The 21,253-nt window shown below is 37.0% G+C and overlaps 1 protein-coding gene across 2 annotated transcripts in view; it reads right to left on the reverse strand.

Moving 5' to 3' along the window:
• Positions 1-1,274: 1,274 nt before the first annotated feature.
• CPNE3 (copine 3) overlaps positions 1,275-21,253 on the reverse strand; it is a 44,914-nt gene continuing 24,935 nt past the window's right edge. For both annotated transcript variants that reach the window (XM_082674567.1, XM_082674568.1), the window contains exons 8-16: positions 19,578-19,676; positions 16,848-16,934; positions 15,880-15,939; positions 15,197-15,330; positions 11,082-11,136; positions 10,948-10,999; positions 8,061-8,194; positions 6,304-6,540; positions 1,275-4,705 (exon numbers count right to left, since the gene is read on the reverse strand). In XM_082674567.1, coding sequence (XP_082530693.1) covers positions 4,595-4,705; positions 6,304-6,540; positions 8,061-8,194; positions 10,948-10,999; positions 11,082-11,136; positions 15,197-15,330; positions 15,880-15,939; positions 16,848-16,934; positions 19,578-19,676 — 969 coding nt within the window. In that variant the 3' untranslated portion in view covers positions 1,275-4,594. The remainder of the gene's footprint in view (positions 4,706-6,303; positions 6,541-8,060; positions 8,195-10,947; positions 11,000-11,081; positions 11,137-15,196; positions 15,331-15,879; positions 15,940-16,847; positions 16,935-19,577; positions 19,677-21,253) is intronic.

Consider the following 21,253-nt stretch of genomic DNA (forward strand, 5'->3'; position numbering starts at 1 on the left):
GCGGAGCGGCTGGGCCCGTGGGCCATGGTTGCTGAGCCTGCGCGTCTGGAGGCTGTGCTCCGCAACGGGAGAGGCTGCAACAGTGAGAGGCCCGCGTACCGCAAAAAAAAAAAAAAAAAGAAAGAAAGAAGAGACTCAATAGCCAAGACAAAGTATAATTCTCCAAGGACACTACAATCTGCTGTGAGTAGTCTGGAGAATTTGGCCGAACACAGCCACGCTTAGTGACAAATGACAACGGTGATGGTCTTGCTACAAGCAAGGGTTTGGCAATCCTGCAGATCTGTGTCATCATTAGGTGTGAGCGAGCCTTGGAACCATTAAGGAATTGATGATATGGGGCTAACAGGTGATTTGATGTGGAGGCAGGGTTGTGGCAGGAAAAGCCCAGAATTCAGAAACTGACCTAGAACCAGAACTTAGCAAGTGTGTAACCAAACAGCTGAGTTTCTGCCATAAGGTGACCACCACCAAATCCCACATCAGGGCTTCACCAAGACAAAGCCATTTTGGCCATGCAACTTTGGCAACAGGATCCCTCCTATCTGCCCTAAAATGTAAGGCCCTCCAGTCTTTCAAAAACACAACTCTGATCACATCAGTCCTTTGCCAAGTCCATTCAGTGGCATTCCATTACTTTTAGCCTAAGTATGAACTCCCTGTATGCCCCAGAGGCCCTCACAGGATGTAACATCTACCCACCACTCCACCTCACCTCTCCACTCCTCTCACCACTTTCCCTCTTGCACTTTGTATTCCAGCAAACTTAAATTCTTTCCATTCCTGAAACATTCAATGCCATAGTTCATAGATGCTTTAAACTTACTTTATCCAGTGAACTTTCAGTTCTTATCTTTCAGCACATCCTCAAGAAAGGGCTCCTTGACAGCTAGATGGTTCAGGTCTCCCCCCTACAATATGTTATATCACACACTAATCTCATGACTCTCAATTACTCATTTAATGTTTTCTCTCTCCTCCAATCCTTTATTTCTATGAAGATGGCAACTTTGGTATGCGAGAGGCCCACATACCGCAAAAACAAACAAACAAACAAAAAAAGTTAGGTGAATATACTGTTCTGCTTAACACAACTGATAAAATGTGAGCACCATAATTCTCCGGCTGCTCTCGTTAAGCTGAGAACCTTTCCCTTGGTTCCTCTGCACCCTGAAAAATATCTTGAATGCATTCAATATCTTTTAAGTGAATACATCCCATAAAATAATAAAACACCTCAAACTGTTTAATTCAGTAAAATATGGAATACAGGCTGATTAAAATACTAACTTTATTTCTAACTTTTCAATGAATAACATTTAGAGAAAGAATAAAAATGAAAACAAGGCACTACTGTCTCACACCACAAAATAATTTTATACAAAGGAAATTCAGATGCAAGATACATTTAACATCAATTCATATATTAGTAACTTATACATTTATTATCAAGTATGAGATCCATAAAAGCATAAAATAGTCTCTCGAGATCTCAACCAAGCTTCTAGCTTACCTTATGTGTCACTTCCACGACTATCAATCACACACATAAAGAAACTAGGAGAGGGCTTCCCTGGTGGCGCAGTGGTTGAGAGTCCGCCTGCCGATGCAGGGGACACGGGTTCGTGCCCCGGTCCGGGAAGATCCCATATGCCGTGGAGCGGCTGGGCCCGTGAGCCATGGCTGCTGAGCCTGCGCGTCCGGAGCCTGTGCTCCGCAACGGGAGAGGCCACAGCGGTGAGAGGCCCGCGCACCGCAAAAAAAAAAAAAAAGAAACTAGGAGAAATTGACTGAAGATGACTTTCCAGAAAATTTACAAAATGAAAAAGGCAAAGTATGTCAAATAAGGCAGAGGCAGCAACACAGCCCTGAATTTACTCTGGAAAGGCTGCCTAAGGCACTACCAAACGGATAGTTGTAAATCCCTAATCTGACTTTAAATTTTTATGATCTTAAACTTTTCAATTCTAAGCACAAGGTGACATGACCATGCTAATTGCTATTTTCTCAGTACAGGCAGATGTGAGAAATATTACATCTATCCAGGGCACTGTCACCCTAATATATGTTTGTAATATATCTGTTTATATGAAGTGTGAAAGTAAACTTGCTTATTTTTTCTTTAAATGCATTTTAAGAACTAATGGCAAAAAAAAAAAAAAAAAGAACTAATGGCACTTGAATGAATGGTGGCACAATAAGGAAAAGGACTATTTTAATATAAAACAATACTATATCAGCATGTGATGAGGTAAAATGTTGAAACTATAAGAATTTTATAAAATGATAATTTGGAAATTATAAATGCTTTTATTCAAAACTGCAAAAAGGTATCAGTTACTCTAAGTTGCTGGAATCACAGGTCTTATGAATAATAGCATCTACTGATGAACCAAATCAAGAATGCATAATACAAAATTAATTTTCAAAAGGGAACAATTCTGGTTAAAATCAGAATATAAAATTATGAAGAACAAATCAATGTGACAGTGGTGACAGAAGTATTGTCATTTGGCCAATAAAAACAATGAATGCTCATGACCAGTGGTTCCAGGTGTCCTGTGCAGGTGACTCAGGTGCTGCCAGGATCTGGTTCCCGAGAGTGGGGAGAAGGCCCAGTGAGTGGGGCTGTGGACCCTGCCCCAGCTTCAAACGGAAAACCTCTACTTCTGTTTTACCATACATTGAGAACATATGTAATCGTTTCTTTTAAAGGCTTCATGTGTTTAAAAAAAAAAATTCTGAAAACCACTGTAACATATATATGCTGTTTCCAAGCACACAAAGAGAACTGAAATTAGGACATCTTAGACAACAAAGGCTCCGAACTATTGGAAGAATCATCAGTTCTTTTCTCGCCTAACTGATGTCAAGATGACTTGTCAACTAATGAGACATACTATAGAGCAACAGACTACTAGTTAGGTACCTTCAGGTTAACAACACATATCCAGAGGAGAGCTAAGTGGGAAAATGTTAACTGCTCACCTGGGCTAGGCAACCACTGTGGCGAGCAGATCCCCTCTCAGACTGACCTTGGCAATGAGCAGTTTCTGAGAAGCCAAAAGCTGTTCGTGGCTGAAAGCTCGCTTGCTTCAGACATTTCAGGGAACAAGAGACCTGAGCTGTGGTGCAAGTTTTCAGTAAGACCGATAGGCTTAGGGTGCATCCATTTACAGATCCATAATAAACACGTAATTCTCAATGTTAAATTGTTCAAGATGACTGGCCAATACACAGATATGCATAGTACTTGGCACACAGCTCCTCAATAAAACGTTACTGAATCTATTCTGAAAAGGTAATGTTTGCTAAGTATTATGTTCTAAAGGATAAAAATCAGAAAAAAAATTCTACTAAAAAAATAAAAACGCACTCTATCCTATGCAGCAACTGGATTTTTTTTTAAAGTTATAACAGGGTTTATGCTTAATACAATACATTCTGGATTTAGGAAATAGCTCATTATTAAAACATAAGATATGATTTTGATTAATAACCACTATCATGAGTTTAAAAAAATCAGACTAAAAATGTTACTTAAAAAAAAAGAGAGAATATCTAAATGAATCTACACAAATGTACAAATCAATATATGGGACCTTAACAAGGAAAGTATAAACATTGCCTTTTTTAATAAGTAAAGTCTTTCATTGATTAAAAGGAAATAGAATTCTGAATTTCCCCTTATATGTTTGGTTCTTACAGTTTTCCTGGATAAACCCATCCTAACCATTTTAACAAACTCCAATTAAAATAATCTAATAATGTTGAATCTAGGGCTACCTATCATCAATGCAGATACAGAATCCTGAGTGTCACATACAATCAATGAAAAGGTCAAATCTGACCATGTTTATGGTATTCAATAATGAAAAAGAAAGATCTAGGAAGGCAAATAAAAATGGCTTACTTACATGAGGTTCCTTTTACTTGTTGATTGTACAATTTTAAGAACTGAATATGTGCCTTTCCTTCTCATTCGGTACTTTTCATGAAGTCCTATAAGGATGCATGCTGTTTTGAACTGTGCATGTCTAAATTGCAGCAAAATTCAGGGACAAGTAAAGGTAGTTTTATCCCATGGAATAGCACTAAGTATAGTTCTAGAAACAAATTCAATATCATCTAATTTAAGAAGCCCTTGTTGTCAGGCATGGACATTGGCTTATAAAACATATATTGCCTAGAGCAAAGCACAGCAACCTTCGCATCATTCCAACAATTTTCCACTCTTTCTTATTTACAAACATTCAAAAACAACATTTTCGTCATATGAAAGTAAACAACCACAAGAACAAAATCCGCGTTTCTCACACCAGTTTCTAATCCAAATAGCCTCACTGCAATTACTGTAAATCACTAGCAATCACTGAATTGATTGGGCAAAGATTAAGTTAGCACTTTCCTCCAAAAAAAGTAAAAAAGAATGCTTTAAATAGACATAATCCATAGAGAACTAGGTTTGCATCATAAATGCTGGGGTTCGTGAGAAGTGTGTAAAATGACAGATTCATGATTTGGGGTCAGAGGGAAATCCATTGCTCCACACAGCACAAAAGACTTCTCTCTGCTCAGGCGACCAGAGCTCCTTTCATTTCGTAGCCGGGTTCTTGGGAGGAAGGAGTTTGTATGTGTTGAAGTAGCCTACCACCTGCTGGGGGATCTCCGCCAAGACACATTGAGCAAGCGCTTCTTTTGGAGCCTTGTGAAAAAACAAAATCAAAGCAATTTTATTAGCAACCAAATTTTTACTGGCACTTTGATAAAAGACTAGGAAAAAGCAGTTAGTTCCCAATTCCTAGCTTCTATCTTGTCTCAGGTACTGTCCATGAAACATGGAATAAAGCAATGTTACTTAAGAATGCTTGAGTATGCTCACGAACATTTATCAAGTACTTTTGTGCTGCCCTCATTTTGGCATTTAATGATAATGTTTTTGCTCTTTAACTTTTAAATGTGGGCCTTTCATTCACTTGGTATTAAGTTTTTTAACTTTTTATTTTGAAATAATTACAGATTCATAGGAAGGTGCAAAAATAGTACAGAAAGGTCCCACGTACCCATCACCCAGTTTCCTCCAAAGATAACATCTTATATAACTTTAGTACAATATCAAAACCAGGAAACCAACATTGGTATAGTTCACAGAACTTATTCAGATTTCACCAGTTTTACATGCACTCATTTGTGTGTGTGTGTGTGTGCGTGCACACAAGTGTAGTTCTATGTAATTTTATCATCTGGGTAGATCTGTGTAACTACCATCACAATCAAGATACAGACCTGTTTCATCATCACAAAGATCCCTAACATTACCACCTTTTTAATACACACCCACATCATTCCCCACACCCACCCCCACTCATACATTGGTTGGTGGGAATGTAAAATGACATAACTGTGCCAGAAAAGTTCAGCAGTTTCTTTAACAACTAAAATGCAACAACCATACAACCCAGCAACTGCACTTCGGGGTATTTATCCCAGAGAAATAAAAACTTATGTTCACATAACAACCTGTACACGAATGTTTACAGCAGCCTTTGTACGTCATAGATGAGAACTGGAAACAACTGAAGATGTCCTTCACTGGGTGAATGGTCAAACAAACTGGTACACCCACACCATGGAATACTACTTAGCAACAAAAAGGAATACATTTAACAACTGGGAAGACTCTCAGAGAATAAAGCTGAGTGAAAAAAAGCCAGTGTCAAGGTTATATACTGTATGATTCCATTTATATAACATTGTTGAAATGACAAACATATACAAATGGAGAACAGACTAGTGGTTGCCAGGGGTTAAGGAGGGAATGAAGGTGGGAAGGAAGTGGATGTGGTTATAAAAGGGCTACATGAGATAGCCTGCTATATTGGACCTTGACTGCATCAAAGTCAATATCCTGGTTAGGATTCTGGACCTATAGTTTTACAAGATGTTACCATTAAACTGGGTAAAACAGTTTACTGTTTACAATTTTCATCAAATCAACTTGTAGTTTGGTAAATTCATCATATACTTGCATAGAGTTTTTCTGTTATTACACAGGTAAAGATAAAATATATTCTAAAACATTCACAACAACATCTTTTTAAACAATTTATCACATGGACTGCAAGAGGCACACAAGTATACAACCTGAAAAAAAACTGCCAAATTTAATCAAGGGTCTTCAAATGGAAAATTCACACACTCTAACAACCCCTGACACCTACTCAACTGCCTGGTTATGGACCGGCAAAGGTCTGTGTTCAAACACCTTAGAGTGCATGAAGAGTAGGGAGGAGTGGTACTCACACTCTGGAACTGTCTGAAAGGCACAAACTGGACAATATCCCTGATGGCTATCTCGCCCGACGGGGAGCGGAGACTTCCACCATCACCATCCAGAAACTCCATGGCACCAAAGTCAGCATCTCCGACTCCGACAATGATGATGGACATAGGCAGCTTGGCAGCGTTAACGATAGCTTGTCTGGTCTCATCAAGGTCTGTGATCACGCCATCGGTAATGATTAAGAGCACAAAATATTGCTGCCAAGAAAGACAATTATGTCCACTGAGCCAGCCGAGCTCCCCAACAATAAAAGCAATGGTTAGACTCTAATAAATACCATATGCTAACATGGTATATATGGAATCTTAAAAAAAAAATGGTTCTGATGAACCTAGGGGCAGGACAGGAATAAGACACAGATGTAGAGAATGGACTTGAGGACACGGGGAGGGTAAAGGGTAAGCTGGGACGAAGTGAGAGAATAGCACTGACATATATACACTACCAAATGTAAAATAGATAGCTAGTGGGAAGCAGCTGCATGGCACAGGGAGATCAGCTCAGTGCTTTGTGACCACCTAGAGGGGTGGGATAGGGAGGGTGGGAGGGAGATGCAAAAGGGAGGGGATATAAGGATATACGTATGCATATAGCTGATTCATTTTGTTATACAGCAAAAACTAACACAATACTGTAAAGCGATTATACTCCAATAAAGATGTTAAAAAAAAAAAAAAAGCAATGGTTAATGACATCTCCAGCCTGATGAGTCATTTAGTCTCTTTCTTGCTCATTTTCCTTGTCAGTCTCTACCCAGGATACCATCTATATGAAATATTCTAAGATTCTCTGATGACAAGGAAATTAACTGATACAAAAACTGTAGTTTCATTAAAAGTGCAACAGACCACAAAAGAGGGCTGGCATAAATACACAGAAGCAAGACAACTAAATGTCAGAGATTAAACTTTCAGTTAGCACTGAAACATTCTGATTTACCTGAAGTACTGAATATGTCAAAGTACCTATCAAGGGAGCAAGTGGCAACTCCGTTCTTAAAAGATCAAATACGGAGGAAGTAGAATCGTTCATCAAACTAAAACATACTTTTTAAAAAATGGATATGGTTCAAGGTGAGGAAATCTTTCTCTCAATCCCATCATCTCTGATGAATCATTTTAGAGAGTGGTAAAATGTTACATAAAGTTGTACTCCATCCTTTGGGTCATTTAAGTCTAAAATGGAAATAAGATTGATAATAGTAGCTATCATGTGCTGAGTGTTTACTCTGACTCAGGCACTGTGCACTTTATATGAACTATCTTCTCTCACTCTTTCAACAACTGCATGAGGTACTTATCGCTTATTTCTGAGGATACTGAAGCTGAGCGGGGTTTGGTATCCAGGGTCCAACAGGTAATGACTCTCTAATTCAAACTTCTTTAGTATGCTAAGTAATTTTGCAACAGCAACTGAAGTGGTAGGTCTCCTGAAGCCTAAACTTGCTAAGGCTACTTCAAAAAATTTTTTGAGAACCTACCTGAGAAAATTCTTTCAAAAGACAGAGAAAAAACTTATAAGTATACAGGTTGTTTAGTTGTTGTCTTGTTCTTAATGGTCACTAATTTAACAACAGATGTTACTCCCAAACCAAGGATGATATATCATTGCTTCATGCCCTGTCTTTGTATCTCAGCAGACCAAATAAACAGAAAAATGGCTCTGGGAACAACAACCAATCCACATTCTCCCTGCCCCCTGGCGACAGGGCACTTACAGAAGCTGTCTGTTGTTGTGTGGCTGCAGCAGCAAACCTGGCCACATGATTTATGATTGGAGAAAAATTAGTTGGTCCATAGAGTTTTATCTGAGGAAGGCAGGCCCGATATGCCTCTATAATGCCTTGAATTCCTAGACAAAAAAAGCAGGATTAAAAATTCTCAAGCACAATTTAATTGTTTACTATTCACCATACTGGCTAATTTAATTTATATACCAACATACAGTGCTTTAAACAGTCAAAAGTTCTATATTCAGGAGTTCTCTAAGGTATATAATATTACAAAACTCCATAGCTATGCTCTATCACAAAAAAACCCTATAAACTTTACTCTCCCCCACTAGAAGGCATGTGTTTTCACCTCAGCCAAATTATTCATTAATCTAAAGTAGGGTTGTTATATTGCTTAACTTTGATATGTTTTGGGAATAAGACTGATGGAAAAAGAACCATACAAAAGATGCTGCAGCATACAACTGATGACAAGGTAAGAAAACGTAACTGAAAAAATGGAAAAACTTTTGCATATATGACCAGAGGTTCTACAGAAATATCATATAAGGTTAAGCATGGTACAGTAGACTCTATTAATTGCAAATATTCACTTCCAGGTTATTTATCACATTTTGCTGCAGAAACACTAAAGCATTTGTTTATGGGGTGCACCTTAGGCCTGCTGGGCATTATGTAATGGAAGACTGGGCAGGCCCATTTGACTAGCTTTGTCCAGTGCATATGAATGGATATGACATCCATGTCTAAGCAGATGTTTTAAGAATCACGGCCTGTTTTTGCCAGCTTTCTTGCTTTTTCCCCTCTGCCATGGGAACAGCATATCCCAGACAGCCCGAGACCCAGAATGAGTAGAAACAGAGCAGCGCAGCAGTCTAGCCAAGCACCAAGTGATTTGTAAAGTGAGCAAGAAATAAATTATTGTCATTACAAGTTACTGAGATTTAGAGACTGTTGATTACAATAGCACAACCTATCAAAAGTTGAATGGCATTCCTGATTAAAGCACTGCTGATGAATCTGCCCCTAATACACAACAGAGTGTCTGGGATGTAAGTAAGAGACTAGAAATCCTAGAAATTCCCAAGAGTGCCTTGCTAAGATTAATAAGAAAATCTTAAAAGACTTCTAATGCAAACCAAAACAGGTCTCTTGCTTAAAAAATGTCCAGCAGGACATAGATCAATAAGGAGGAAAAGCATATACTTGGTTTAAAAGCTTCACAAGACCAAGTCTCTCCACTTGCCAATAAACTCCTCTTAGGCACTTTGAGTTTAGGAATAAGTGGTCTTATGAACAACCTTTGAGAATGTAACTAATTTATACATAGAGGTGATTTTACATGCATAAGGTGAGGCTGGAACTAGAGGTTAGTCAGTCCAGTAGTTACAAAAATAATATTAACATAGGCCAGCAGCAGGATCTTACTGTAATGATATATGCTATAGAAAAATTTAACCCATAACCACAGCAATAGTAATATTTTCTTCCATTTTTATCATCTAGCTTGCTTGTCAATCTCAAGGTATACAAAACTGTTAATTAAATTTCTTCATAAACATCAATTGCCTTCCATTCCTCAACTAAAACTAAATTATGCTAAAATCTTTCCACTACATCAAGGGAACAAGTTAGACATATTCTTTCTGGGCAACTAAGGTGGATGATTAATTAGGAAAACGGGATTAAACTTCCTTGTCTTAAAATAAGGCTGTATTTTTTCTGTGTAGTATTTCCTCTGTCTAACATCAAATTGATTGTTTTTTCCAGACTAAACCAAAAGCAGAAAAGCTCTGCTTGGTGGCAGCCCAAAGATGGGCTCATGTTACTCACAGAGTAAGTGAACTTCTAAAATGAATTATCCCATGGTATGTCATCCATATTTACTTGCAATAAATAAAATCTAATTACAACAAATTCCAAAAATTGTTCCAATTTCATCATAAGCATGAAGCACATTTCTTGAAAAGAAAAAGATTCCCAATTTCATATGCCTAGGGATACAAAAGGTCACAACCAGCCACTGAAAGTGCATAAAAGAACACTGAATTAGTACAAGAAAAGAGTTTCAGAAAAAAGGAGAAAATCCTAATACAAACTACTCCCAACAAAATGGTCATGCTCTTCTACTTTATGGATATTATTTAGGAAGGGAAGGAAAGAACACTCTCTTCTGTTTTATAATTGTTAAAAGGACCCTTTGCAGAAAATTAGCTTATTGTCTACAATTTTATGCCTCTGCCCCTATATCTTTTCCTCCTCCAAACTCTTCAGTCTTACATACTTTTGTGGGAGATTTGGCATTTTAGGTTGATTGCTCAATGTGGCAAAAAGGAAGAGGCACTGGAATATTTGAGGGATAAACAGAAAAGTGAAATGAAAGAAATGCCTGTCCCTGTTTTCCACACAAAGGAAAGCTACTCTTGGAGCTTAGTTCTGTGTTTCTTTAGCCCACCCCATCTCCTGACAGAACCCTGTGTAACAAGTAATTTGATGCTAGACACTTTTTCTTCAAAGAGAGTTAACTGCTAATCTGAGAAAAGCATCTGTATACTGAATGACCTGTTTTCATTGACGGTTTATTTTAAAATCAACTTATATGTGAAAATAATATGCATATTCTTATGGATCTACCCTCAAGATTGAGAATCTTTTGTTCTAGTAAAACTCTTAAGGTAGAAGAATTTAGCCTGCAATCTTCATCATCATCATAGTGATCTGCATTATTATCATTACCATGCTAACCACCAACTTGGGGCAAAATTCTACTACTTTACATGATAGAAAATTCAATGTGTCACAAAAAGAAACCTAGAGAGGAAATTTGAGTAGCTTTTTTCAGTTTAAAAATTCATGTTTATTTTTAACTTACCATTACAGTAGGGATTGGACGGATTAAAGTTTATTGGAAATTCATGAGAAACCTGTCAAAAGATGAAAGAAGGACTGATGAGGCTTGTTTTGCTTTGCTAGGAGGCAAAGCTTCGCAATGAGAGTTCCTCTTACCTGCCACTGAGGTGGGATCTGAGCTCCAAAACCAAAAGCTGGAAACATCTTATCACTGAAAAGAAAATTTGAAAACAGAAAAAGGTCATTTTTATCTTTATTCATAATAAAACCAATATGAGCTTATTTTCTAAAAATTTGAAATCTTAGAAAAATATAAAACAAAGATTAGAACCAATGTTAACATTTGGCAGCTCTCATTCTAAATATTTTTCTGTGCATTGAAGGAGAAAAATGTCTCTCTATATATATTAAAATGGACTTTATATTAATATTTTATAACATACTCTTTTTTATTTATACAGTTTATCGTTTCACTAGATAAATATATAAATAAATCCGTAAAGTTTTAAAAAGCACAAGTTTTTTCATTTGTTTACAAAAACACTCATTTGGCAGCAAAACCTGACCTCAACTGACATGAAGTTATCTATAGCCTTTATTTATGCCGCTTAATATGAATATTCATACATTTATAGCCACAGAAACATGGTACAAATGCCATACATTGTAAAACTCTCACATTTCTGCAGCAAAATGTATGAATATTCAGCCCAAGTGTTTAGAGATAATTATGGACCAGAATATATAACACCATGTGAATGGCTGTTAAGTATTCCACTGTATAGATATTCTCCCCCAAATGATAGACACCCTATGTCTTGCCATTATAAAACACTGTAATGATTACACTAATTTTTCTACTAGGGATATTCTTTTTTATATTAATTCTTAATGGTTCTTTTTGCATTGAGGATAGAACCTATATCTTATATGTCACGATATTTTTCCCGGTTGATAGTCTGTCTTTAACTTTGTTTAAAATATCTTCCCTTTTTTAGTTATTAATATTAATAAATGTGAACACATAAAAATTCTTTCATGATTTTTGCCTTCTCTGTCTTGCTTAAAGGCTGTCCTCACTGCAAGATTATAAACAATTCATATATATTTTCTCCTAGAACTTCCAAGCTTTGCTTTTGATGTTAAACTTGAAATTCATCTGGAGTAGGATATGAAGCAGAAACTGCTGCTCTACACCAGTATCCATTCTCTTCCTTTTTAATTATGGATCCCCTGGGCTACTGGCAACCACACTAGCTGTACTCTAGCTTCTCTGGGCTGGCAGTGGTTAGGTGGCTGGAGGTGTGAGTAGAATGATTTGTCAGCCACTTCTCAATCACACTCTAAAAGGGAAAGCACATGCATTCTCAGTTCCTTGGTCCTCTTCCCACTGGCTAGAGAGGATGAGAATCACAGCAGCTGCGTCGGACCCAGGGTGGAAGCTATAAGAGGCAGAACTGCCCTCTCAGTCCTGAACTACTTACCTCTAGAGATGCAACATGAAACAGACATAAACCTCTATTTTGTCAAAACCACTTTGTTTTGGGGTAGCCATTTCAGCAATTTTGTCTGTGGTCTATACAGAATAGTATCCTAACATACACAGGTATGAGTCAGGGATCCAAATCCAGTTCCTGTCCTGTTTGACAGCTGTTACAACCCCTTTCCCCGCAAATGCCATCTCTATCATATACTAAATTCACATACACTTTTGGGTCTATTTCAAGACTGCTTACTTGTTTTTACTGGTCATGTACTAGTCCCATACTCAATTAATATATAATACTGTATATATGAAATTGATATAATGTTATAAACCACTAAAAAATTAAATTAAATTATATATATATATATATATATATATATATATATAGCTTTAAAATAAATTTTAGTACCTGCTAGAACAAATTCCCCTTCATTCTTTTTCCCTGAAAAACTTCTTGACTATTCTGATTCATTTTACCCTCTAGAAAATTTTAAGAATCATTTTGTCAGGGTTTCACTGCAATTCTGATTAAAACTGACTAATACAGGGAGAAATGTTATATTTTACATCATTGTGACATCTGCCTATCTAGAATCGTGGTATATCTTTCCATTTAAACAAGTTTCCTTCTTTGTCCCTCAGTACAATTCTGTAGTTTTTCCTCACTAAAGATCCTAGACCTTTTACTAAATTCACTCTCATTTTTTTTTGCATTATGAATTGTGATCTTTTATCCACTATAATTTCTTCATTTGGTTTTTGCTGGTTAGTGAAAACTTGATTTTTTATTTTATGTTGTATCTGACCACCTTTTAAACTTTCACACTTTCTAATATTTTTCACTTGATTCTCTCAGGTTTGAATTCATTCCTCATAGGTTTGGTAGAATTTATGTATGAAGGTTGTCTTGGCCGGTGCCTTCGTGAGGAGAGGCTCTTTGACCAGCCACTCCATTCCTTCCACGGTTCCTGGGCTATACAGGTTCTCTGCTTCTTTGAGTCAAATTTGGTAATTTACAGCTTTCTAAAAAAAAATCATCCTTTAACCTAGATTTTTCAATGAAATAGCATAAGCTTTTACAGAACATTAACATAATTTTTTTTCTGAATTTATGCTTATAATCTCTGTCTCATAACTAATATTCTACACATTTTCTCTTTTTCTCGGGGGGTCAGTGTTGCCAAAGGTTTGCCTAAGCTTTGCTGAACTTGCAAAGAATCATCTCTCCATTTAATTTATTAATTTGGTGACTTTCCAAGTCATTATTTTGTGTGTTTGGAGGAAGCAGAGCACAGCAGAGTTGTGAGGCCATGTCCCTGGAGCCAGACAGCCCAGGTTCAGTCCTGTCTCTGCCAGTTACCAGCTGAGTGACCCTGGACAAGTTACTTTATCACCTATGCCTCAGTTTTCTCACCTGTAAAATGAAGATGATAACAGCACCTATTGCACAACTAAGTATGAGGATTTGATGAATACCATATAAAAAGGATTTAAATTTTCTCTGACACATAATAGCTAACATGTATATGGAATCTCCTACTATTGCAATATCTATATTTTTCTTCCTATTCTTTAATTTTATTCTGTTGAAAAGCTAGTTCATTCTATATTCAATTCTTGTTTAAAAATAAAACACATAAAGCCAGAAATTTTCCTCTATAAAGACAGGACCATGTACAGTCGTCTCATTACCCTTTATTTCTAGATAGTCTGTTATTACACTTTGATTTCCTCTTTGATCTAAGAACTACTTAAGAGTTTTTTTAATTTCCATGTGGTAAACTTTTTTTAGTTAACCTTTTGTTTTACCTTCCAGGAACCAGGCTGAGAAAGTAACCCTATAAATTTTCTACTTTTTATCTAAGTCCCATTACAACTGTGTTACTTTGAAATTTTTATTATATTTCTAGCTATTTTCAATTGAAATATTTTGATAGTCTGTTACTAAACATGTCCACTGTTATATTTTCATTTTGGATTATATAATAAAGTGTCCTATAAAGTAATTTTTAAATTATATTTAATGAATTTTGTCTTAAATTCTATTAGGCTGATACTGAAACTGCTACCCCTGCTTTAGACTTGTTTGCATTTGCCTGAAAATTTCATCTCTTTAAATGTCATAACAAATTAATGAAAAGCTCCATCAAATATGTAAGGGCTTTTATCATAAAATAATAGGTGAAAATTTTTACTGTGCCCTAATAGATTGAGAACAAAAAGTTAATAATGTGGATTTTTTTCCTATTGTTTACTAAACCTTCAAGAAGACCTATTTAAATCTATTCAAAATCTATCCATTGAGAATCTATTCAAAATATTTTATAGCAATTATGTCAAGTTATCCTTCAACACTTGTTGAAAATCACCATTAAGAAAATAATTTGACAATGACTGCCAAGGAAATAGACATGTTAAGAAATAGCATCTATGAGTGTTTACAAAATGTGCCTTCTGGACTTCAATTACACAGATAACTTATCCCAAATGAGTAAACCCCAAGGAAACCAGATCAAAGAAACTAAAAGCCTTGCCAACTTCAGTCAGCTGTTAAAGAAGCAAGCTATAATAATACATTATAACTAATCACAGCCAGAGATTAGAGGTCAAAGGTAAACACTAACTAAGACTGTCACAAAGGGAAAAATGGAAAAGATAAGACAAGAAATTTTAGGGAGAAAGCTATTCCTCCCCAGCATCCTTATCCCATCAACTGCATCAGAGAACCAGCAGACGATACAGAAACTGCCCTTTCTGGGGAGTTATGTGTTGGAGTCATACTCACGCATCATAATCTTGAATGACCAGTCCCACAGACCAGATTGCAGTCAAATACTCATTAACACCATTGGGGCTGATGTAATGAAGGGAGTCGGGAGACCTTGGATCACCATTGGAGCCAGTGAAGTCCACGCCCACCTGCCAAATAACAAAACTGCAGCCCTTACTGAGATGAAGGCAGGGACACCCTTGCTTGATGTCCAGGAAAACACAAACATTGAATTTTGAGACCGAAACATTCATCCCAGAGCCTGCTACTGCCATTTCCTAACAAATGCCTGAGCCTATGGGTATTTCCAGACACAATTAAACAATTAAAGCCACAGCATGAAGCAACCCGCTACCCCTATTTTTCTAGATGTCTTAAATCATGGATTATTACATCCATGGCTTTAGGCATAGGGCTTGTTTTTTTTGTATGTTTGTTTGATTAGGCTTTTTATTATTTAAATTACTGCAGGATAATCACTGATTTGTACATATCTGCTTTCTTGCAGGAGAAAATATTTAACAAGGCCAAAAGCTTCAGGGTGAACCTAAACAAACTCTCTGAGGAGACCATACTCAACAGACTGTATAAATTTCATCACAAAGTCAATTTGGCAGTGAAAGAAGGAACACTGCAAAATGGAGGGAAAAAAAAATCACGTTACAGCCCTATTTTGAAAAATTCAGTGTGTTACTCACAGTAAAATTCAGTTGACATCCTCCCATGATATAGTCAAGGAATGTACATTCCACTGTAATCTAAAAACAAATAGTAAACTTAAAATTAAAACTCTCCTACTACATAAGAAAAGCAAATAGCTCTCCGGCATTTTTTTTTTTTTTTTTCGGTACGCGGGCCTCTCACTATTGTGGCCTCTCCCGTTGCGGAGCACAGGCTCCGGACGCGCAGGCTCAGCGGCCATGGCTCACGGGCCCAGCCGCTGCGCAGCATGTGGGATCTTCCCGGACTGGGGCACGAACCCGTGTTCCCTGGATCGGCAGGCGGACTCTCAACCACTGCGCCACCAGGGAAGCCCTGGCATATATTTTTAACCATCTATAAACTGAACAGCACATGATATAAACATATGGAAAACATCCCTGCATTTGAATTTAAGGCACCCTGCCCCTACATGTCATGAATCTGTAAGATTTTACTTCAAGATAATTATAGCAATGTGAAGATTAGAATATTAATGGCCAATGATGAAATACACACACTGTAAGTTTTAAGAAACTAGTAATGAGTCTAATATGTTGAGAGCTTTAATTAAGTATAATAAGCAAGATTAAAAACAAAAACTCCCACTTGTTTATAAGAAATCTCTTGGATTTTTTCCCCTTCACTCATAACATCTCATCTTGAAATAATGACCAGGATAGATGCACTAAGTCAAGCCATTTCCACTAATGTGCTGGAAAATGCCAATGGTGCCTTATATTTCCTCAGATAATGAAAAACTTTGATATTCTTTGTCCTTTGCTAAAAAGTTGTCAAACCTTGGAAGCAAAGTTACTTGGAAGATTTCTCTACTGTTTCCTATTCTCTTCTTTTCCCTAAAGGTGCCCAGTTGCTCATGTAATTTTCAACTGTCCACACAAACTGTTTGTTTAGAAGAACTCGAAATGTGATCTCATTACACTATAAGTGGTCAAGAGAAACTGACCTCACACTGTTTCACACTGACAACACCTGAATTCTTGTAGCTTTTCTTCTTTTGCCTCTTTTTTTCATTTATGCACTCAAATTCAACCTGTAGGAAGAAAAGACAAAAATGTTCATTATTACTAGTGATATAAGAAATGCCAATGTAAATTTAAATGAATGACTTTTTTCTCTTGGAATCAAACCACCTACTGATGTAGGTCTGTTACAAAACACAACTCTGAAACAACTGCATACTATGTCATATATATGAAATATTTATCAGTGATATTTCCAAAAAGGACTTCTAAAATTGTGTACCTTTTAAAATAGTTCCTAAGTATAAATTTTGCCTCTGTAGATCATTTCCTTATAAATGCTCCGAGTAATAACCTTTTTTCTTCATAATAAAGGATATAAAACATTACTTCTAGCTGTTACCCACACAAAGTACAAAAATACACTGCTTAGAAAAGAAAAAAAAACAACCATCAGAAAACAGAAATATATGAAGCCCAACTCTATGGTAAAATATGCAGCAAAGATCATCTCTTTCCACTGGGAATATGTGTAGAAATCGATCTAGTATCTTACATCTTCTCAGTATAGTTTCTTCCTCCAAACAGATCATCTTCCTTTCCACCTCCTATCCACTTATCCCTCTGTAAGGCTTGGCTAAAGTTATCCTCCTCTATAACATCAACTCCTGTTCTAGGCTTCTCTGATCTCCATCTATCTCATTAAACTTCTACAACCACATAAAATTTAGTTACATACTTGGTATTGTTGTCAATTATTTCATTTCATTAATTTTTTTCCATGGCTAGGGTATAATCACTTCCAAGTTATACCTTCAAATTCTCACTGCCTTGCCTAATAATAAGAGATACTCAATGAATACTGGATAAGTCACCTCTTCTGGTTAACAGAAAGCAACTTATATACTTTGGACAGAGGCATTACTAATTTTTGAAGAATCAAACATTTAAAAATACTTTTGATACAATGATACAAAACAAAATGATGTTAAAAAAACTCCTTGAGGGGCTTCCCTGGTGGCGCAGTGGTTGAGAGTCTGCCTGCCGATGCAGGGAACACGGGTTCGTGCCCCGGTGTGGGAAGATCCCACATGCCGCGGAGCGGCTAGGCCCGTGAGCCATGGCCGCTGAGCCTGCGCGTCCGGAGCCTGTGCTCCGCAACGGGAGAGGCCACAACAGTGAGAGGCCCCAACAGTGAGAGGCCCGCTGAAACCAGTGAAACAACAATCCAGATCACTCTTTATATTTAGTTCTTTTAGGTAGCTTGCTTTATTTTAAATGTTCAGATTTTCATTATTTTCCATTATTTCTGCCTTTAAAAATAAAAAAAAATCTTTAAATAGAATATTTACAGCTGAATTTTGCTGTTGTTTTAATTCAAACTGTTAACCTAATTCAATCTCTGCATTTAAACCACTGAGTGTGATTTGAAAGCCTTCCTTACTTCACACAAGCACTTCTGTTATTTCTAGTATCTGGGCTTTGTGACCAGGGTGTAGGAACAGGACTAGAGATCTCTACATGACCTACTGAAAATTCTAGTCCCACTACGTTTGTTCAAAACTCATTTCTCCCAATTATTTAAATCAAATAGCTGATAAGGTTTATTTATTCATTTAGCTTTTAAGTTTTGATCTAAAACTATCAGTATCCTCTTTTGGGTCACCTCACCTACATGACTTCGTAAAAAAGACCTTCCCACCTGACCATAATCTCTTACCTTTTAAACCTCATGTTTAGATTTTCAGAAGCAAATGCTATATACAGGAGCATTATTCAGGTCTCTAAGCAGGTAATAAACATTTCATATTATTCTAAGTAAGCTATAAAGAGAATTAACAACTTATTTCATTCAAACTAGAAAGGTAAGTAAGAGGGAAACAACACTCTGGAATAGTTTTTAGGCACTTTGCCTTACAGACAGAAAAGTTTCAAGAAGCAATCTTAGAAATATGTGGGGATGATAACTAATAAACTGAACGTAGGGCTTCCCTGGTGGCGCAGTGGTTGGGAGTCCGCCAGCCGATGCGGGGGACGCGGGTTTGTGCCCCGGTCTGGGAGAATCCCACGTGCCGCAGTGCGGCTGGGCCCGTGGGCCATGGCCGCTGGGCCTGCGCATCCGGAGCCTGTGCTCCGCAACGGGAGAGGCCACAACAGTGAGAGGCCCGCGTACCGCAAAAAATAAATAAATAAATAAACTGAACGTAGTTAAGGCAGACAAATGATCTTAACAAAATTTGTACCATTAGATGGCAGCTTAATATTACATAATTTGAAATAGTGTAACTATGCTTTTATCATTCCCTTGGGTGAGGACAAGTCAGAGGAAAGCCACAGGCAGAATGTAAAAGCCAATTTGTAAAATGTCCAAAAGGAGAATAAATGAACCCAATTCAAGTCCAGGTACTTGTCTAGTGTAGATATTAATTACTGTGACCAGTGAAATGCCAAGATCTTTAAAACAAAGGATTTTCAATCAAACCATATAAACTGTCTGAAGACAAAGGAAACCAAACCTCAAAACATAAATGAAAACTCATCCCAAGTAAGAATTTTGGATCATCCAACTACTAAACAAATAAAATCCACAGACTTCAGAGCATTACATAATATAGAGTAAAAGCATGGAAAACTATTTTCTATGCCAAGAGAAAAAATGAATAAATACAGGGCCAAACTATAAGGTATATGCAAATGACAAGGATGCAACTTACAGGTGAATTTCTGGAGGCTTCTTTCAGTTTTGTCATGGTGGTTTGAAATGTTCCAATGAGATCATGGGACCCATCATTGTCATAATCATAACACTCTACCTAGAAGTAAGTATAATAAAAATATATAAAAATCAATATAATTTTGTTAAAAAGTATTGGCTGCAATAAATGGGACTTACCAAGAAGTGTACTTTTAATTAAAATTAGTGAAAATGTTTAACATACAGTCCTACTTGGAGAAGTAGGAACTAACTTCCTAGAGGAACAATACTGAAACACTTTCAAACACTCCCTATCCTTGGAATGGGGTTCTAGGACATATCACAGGCAGATGAAAAACACAAATACTGTTCAAATTCCACATTAAGCAGTTTCCAGTTCCTGTACATGCCCTTTACAAGTGCTGATAAAATCAAAATGGAATTAGACCTTCTTTCTCATCTGCTTTTTACCTTGTTATCATTTTACAATGGCTAAAGCCACTATCTATCTGGAGGAAGAAAGGAAGTCAGTATCCTAGGCAGCTAAAAATTGTATAATTAAATTCTAGATGATTAGTAACTACGGAAAACATATTTCATTAGTTGCAGTTTGGTGAGGTTAGGCTTCTATTAGGAGTTAGATATGATGAAGTCAGATTTGCATCATTCTGAGGATCACAACTCTCACAATGAAAAGGAAAATTCCAGGAAAACAGTTTTTTATACACTGAGGAAGTATCTATACTGGGTCATAATTATTTTATTTCCACATAAGACAGGACTCTTGGCTATGGCTCTCATTAAAGGCTCGCTCTCTCTTGAAGCAGACAGAAGAGAGCTGAGGGTATTTGATTTCCATATAGTTTTGCACCAGGTTGACAGATGTAGCCAAAGAGTAAATATTCACAAGAATACCTGAATATTCATTGCAATGAGAAAATAAGGTGATGTGAACTCTTAGCAAACAGAGGTGTTCACTGTGATCATAAATAACCGATTTTTTTTTTTTTTTTTTGCGGTACGTGGGCCTCTCACTGCTGTGGCCTCTCCCATTGCAGCCTCTCCCGTTGCAGAGCACAGGCTCCGGACGCGCAGGCTCAGCGGCCATGGCTCACGGGCCCAGCCACTCCGCGGCATGTGGGATCTTCCCGGACCGGGACACGAACCCGTGTCCCCTGCATCGGCAGGCAGACTCTCAACCACTGCGCCACCAGGGAAGCCCCGATGTTTTTATAGTGCTTTGTAATTTCAAACATTTCTTTCTGCAAACATTTATTACATGCATTGCACACAATATCTACTGAGGCTTGTCAGGTAGGAGAAGAATTAAATAGTCTTAGAAGATGATATATCTTGTGTGGTAACCAACAATGTAAATCTGTTCCAAGGAAAATTTTGAATCCTTCTATAGCCTATGATTTAAAATAAAAGCCTGTACCTGAGAGGCAATTTGCATCTTACCCTATGCCAATCTTCCATCCTGCTATAATCCTTTACAAAGTTATATTAATCACCAAGCTAAAATGCTCAGGATTTATATATATTCACCTAGCAAAGGATTTATTTTCTTCTCAATTCTCTAAGAGGTGAATTGAGTGCTTATCATAACAGGAAGTCTTTCACCCCTTATATTTTCATTATTATTCAGGAAGACTAAAAATCAAACAATCAATAAATAAAACAAACAAGGTCTAG

Source organism: Grampus griseus (genome assembly GCF_964374135.1).
Source record: "Grampus griseus genome assembly, chromosome: 17".
Lineage (NCBI taxonomy): Eukaryota > Metazoa > Chordata > Mammalia > Artiodactyla > Delphinidae > Grampus > Grampus griseus.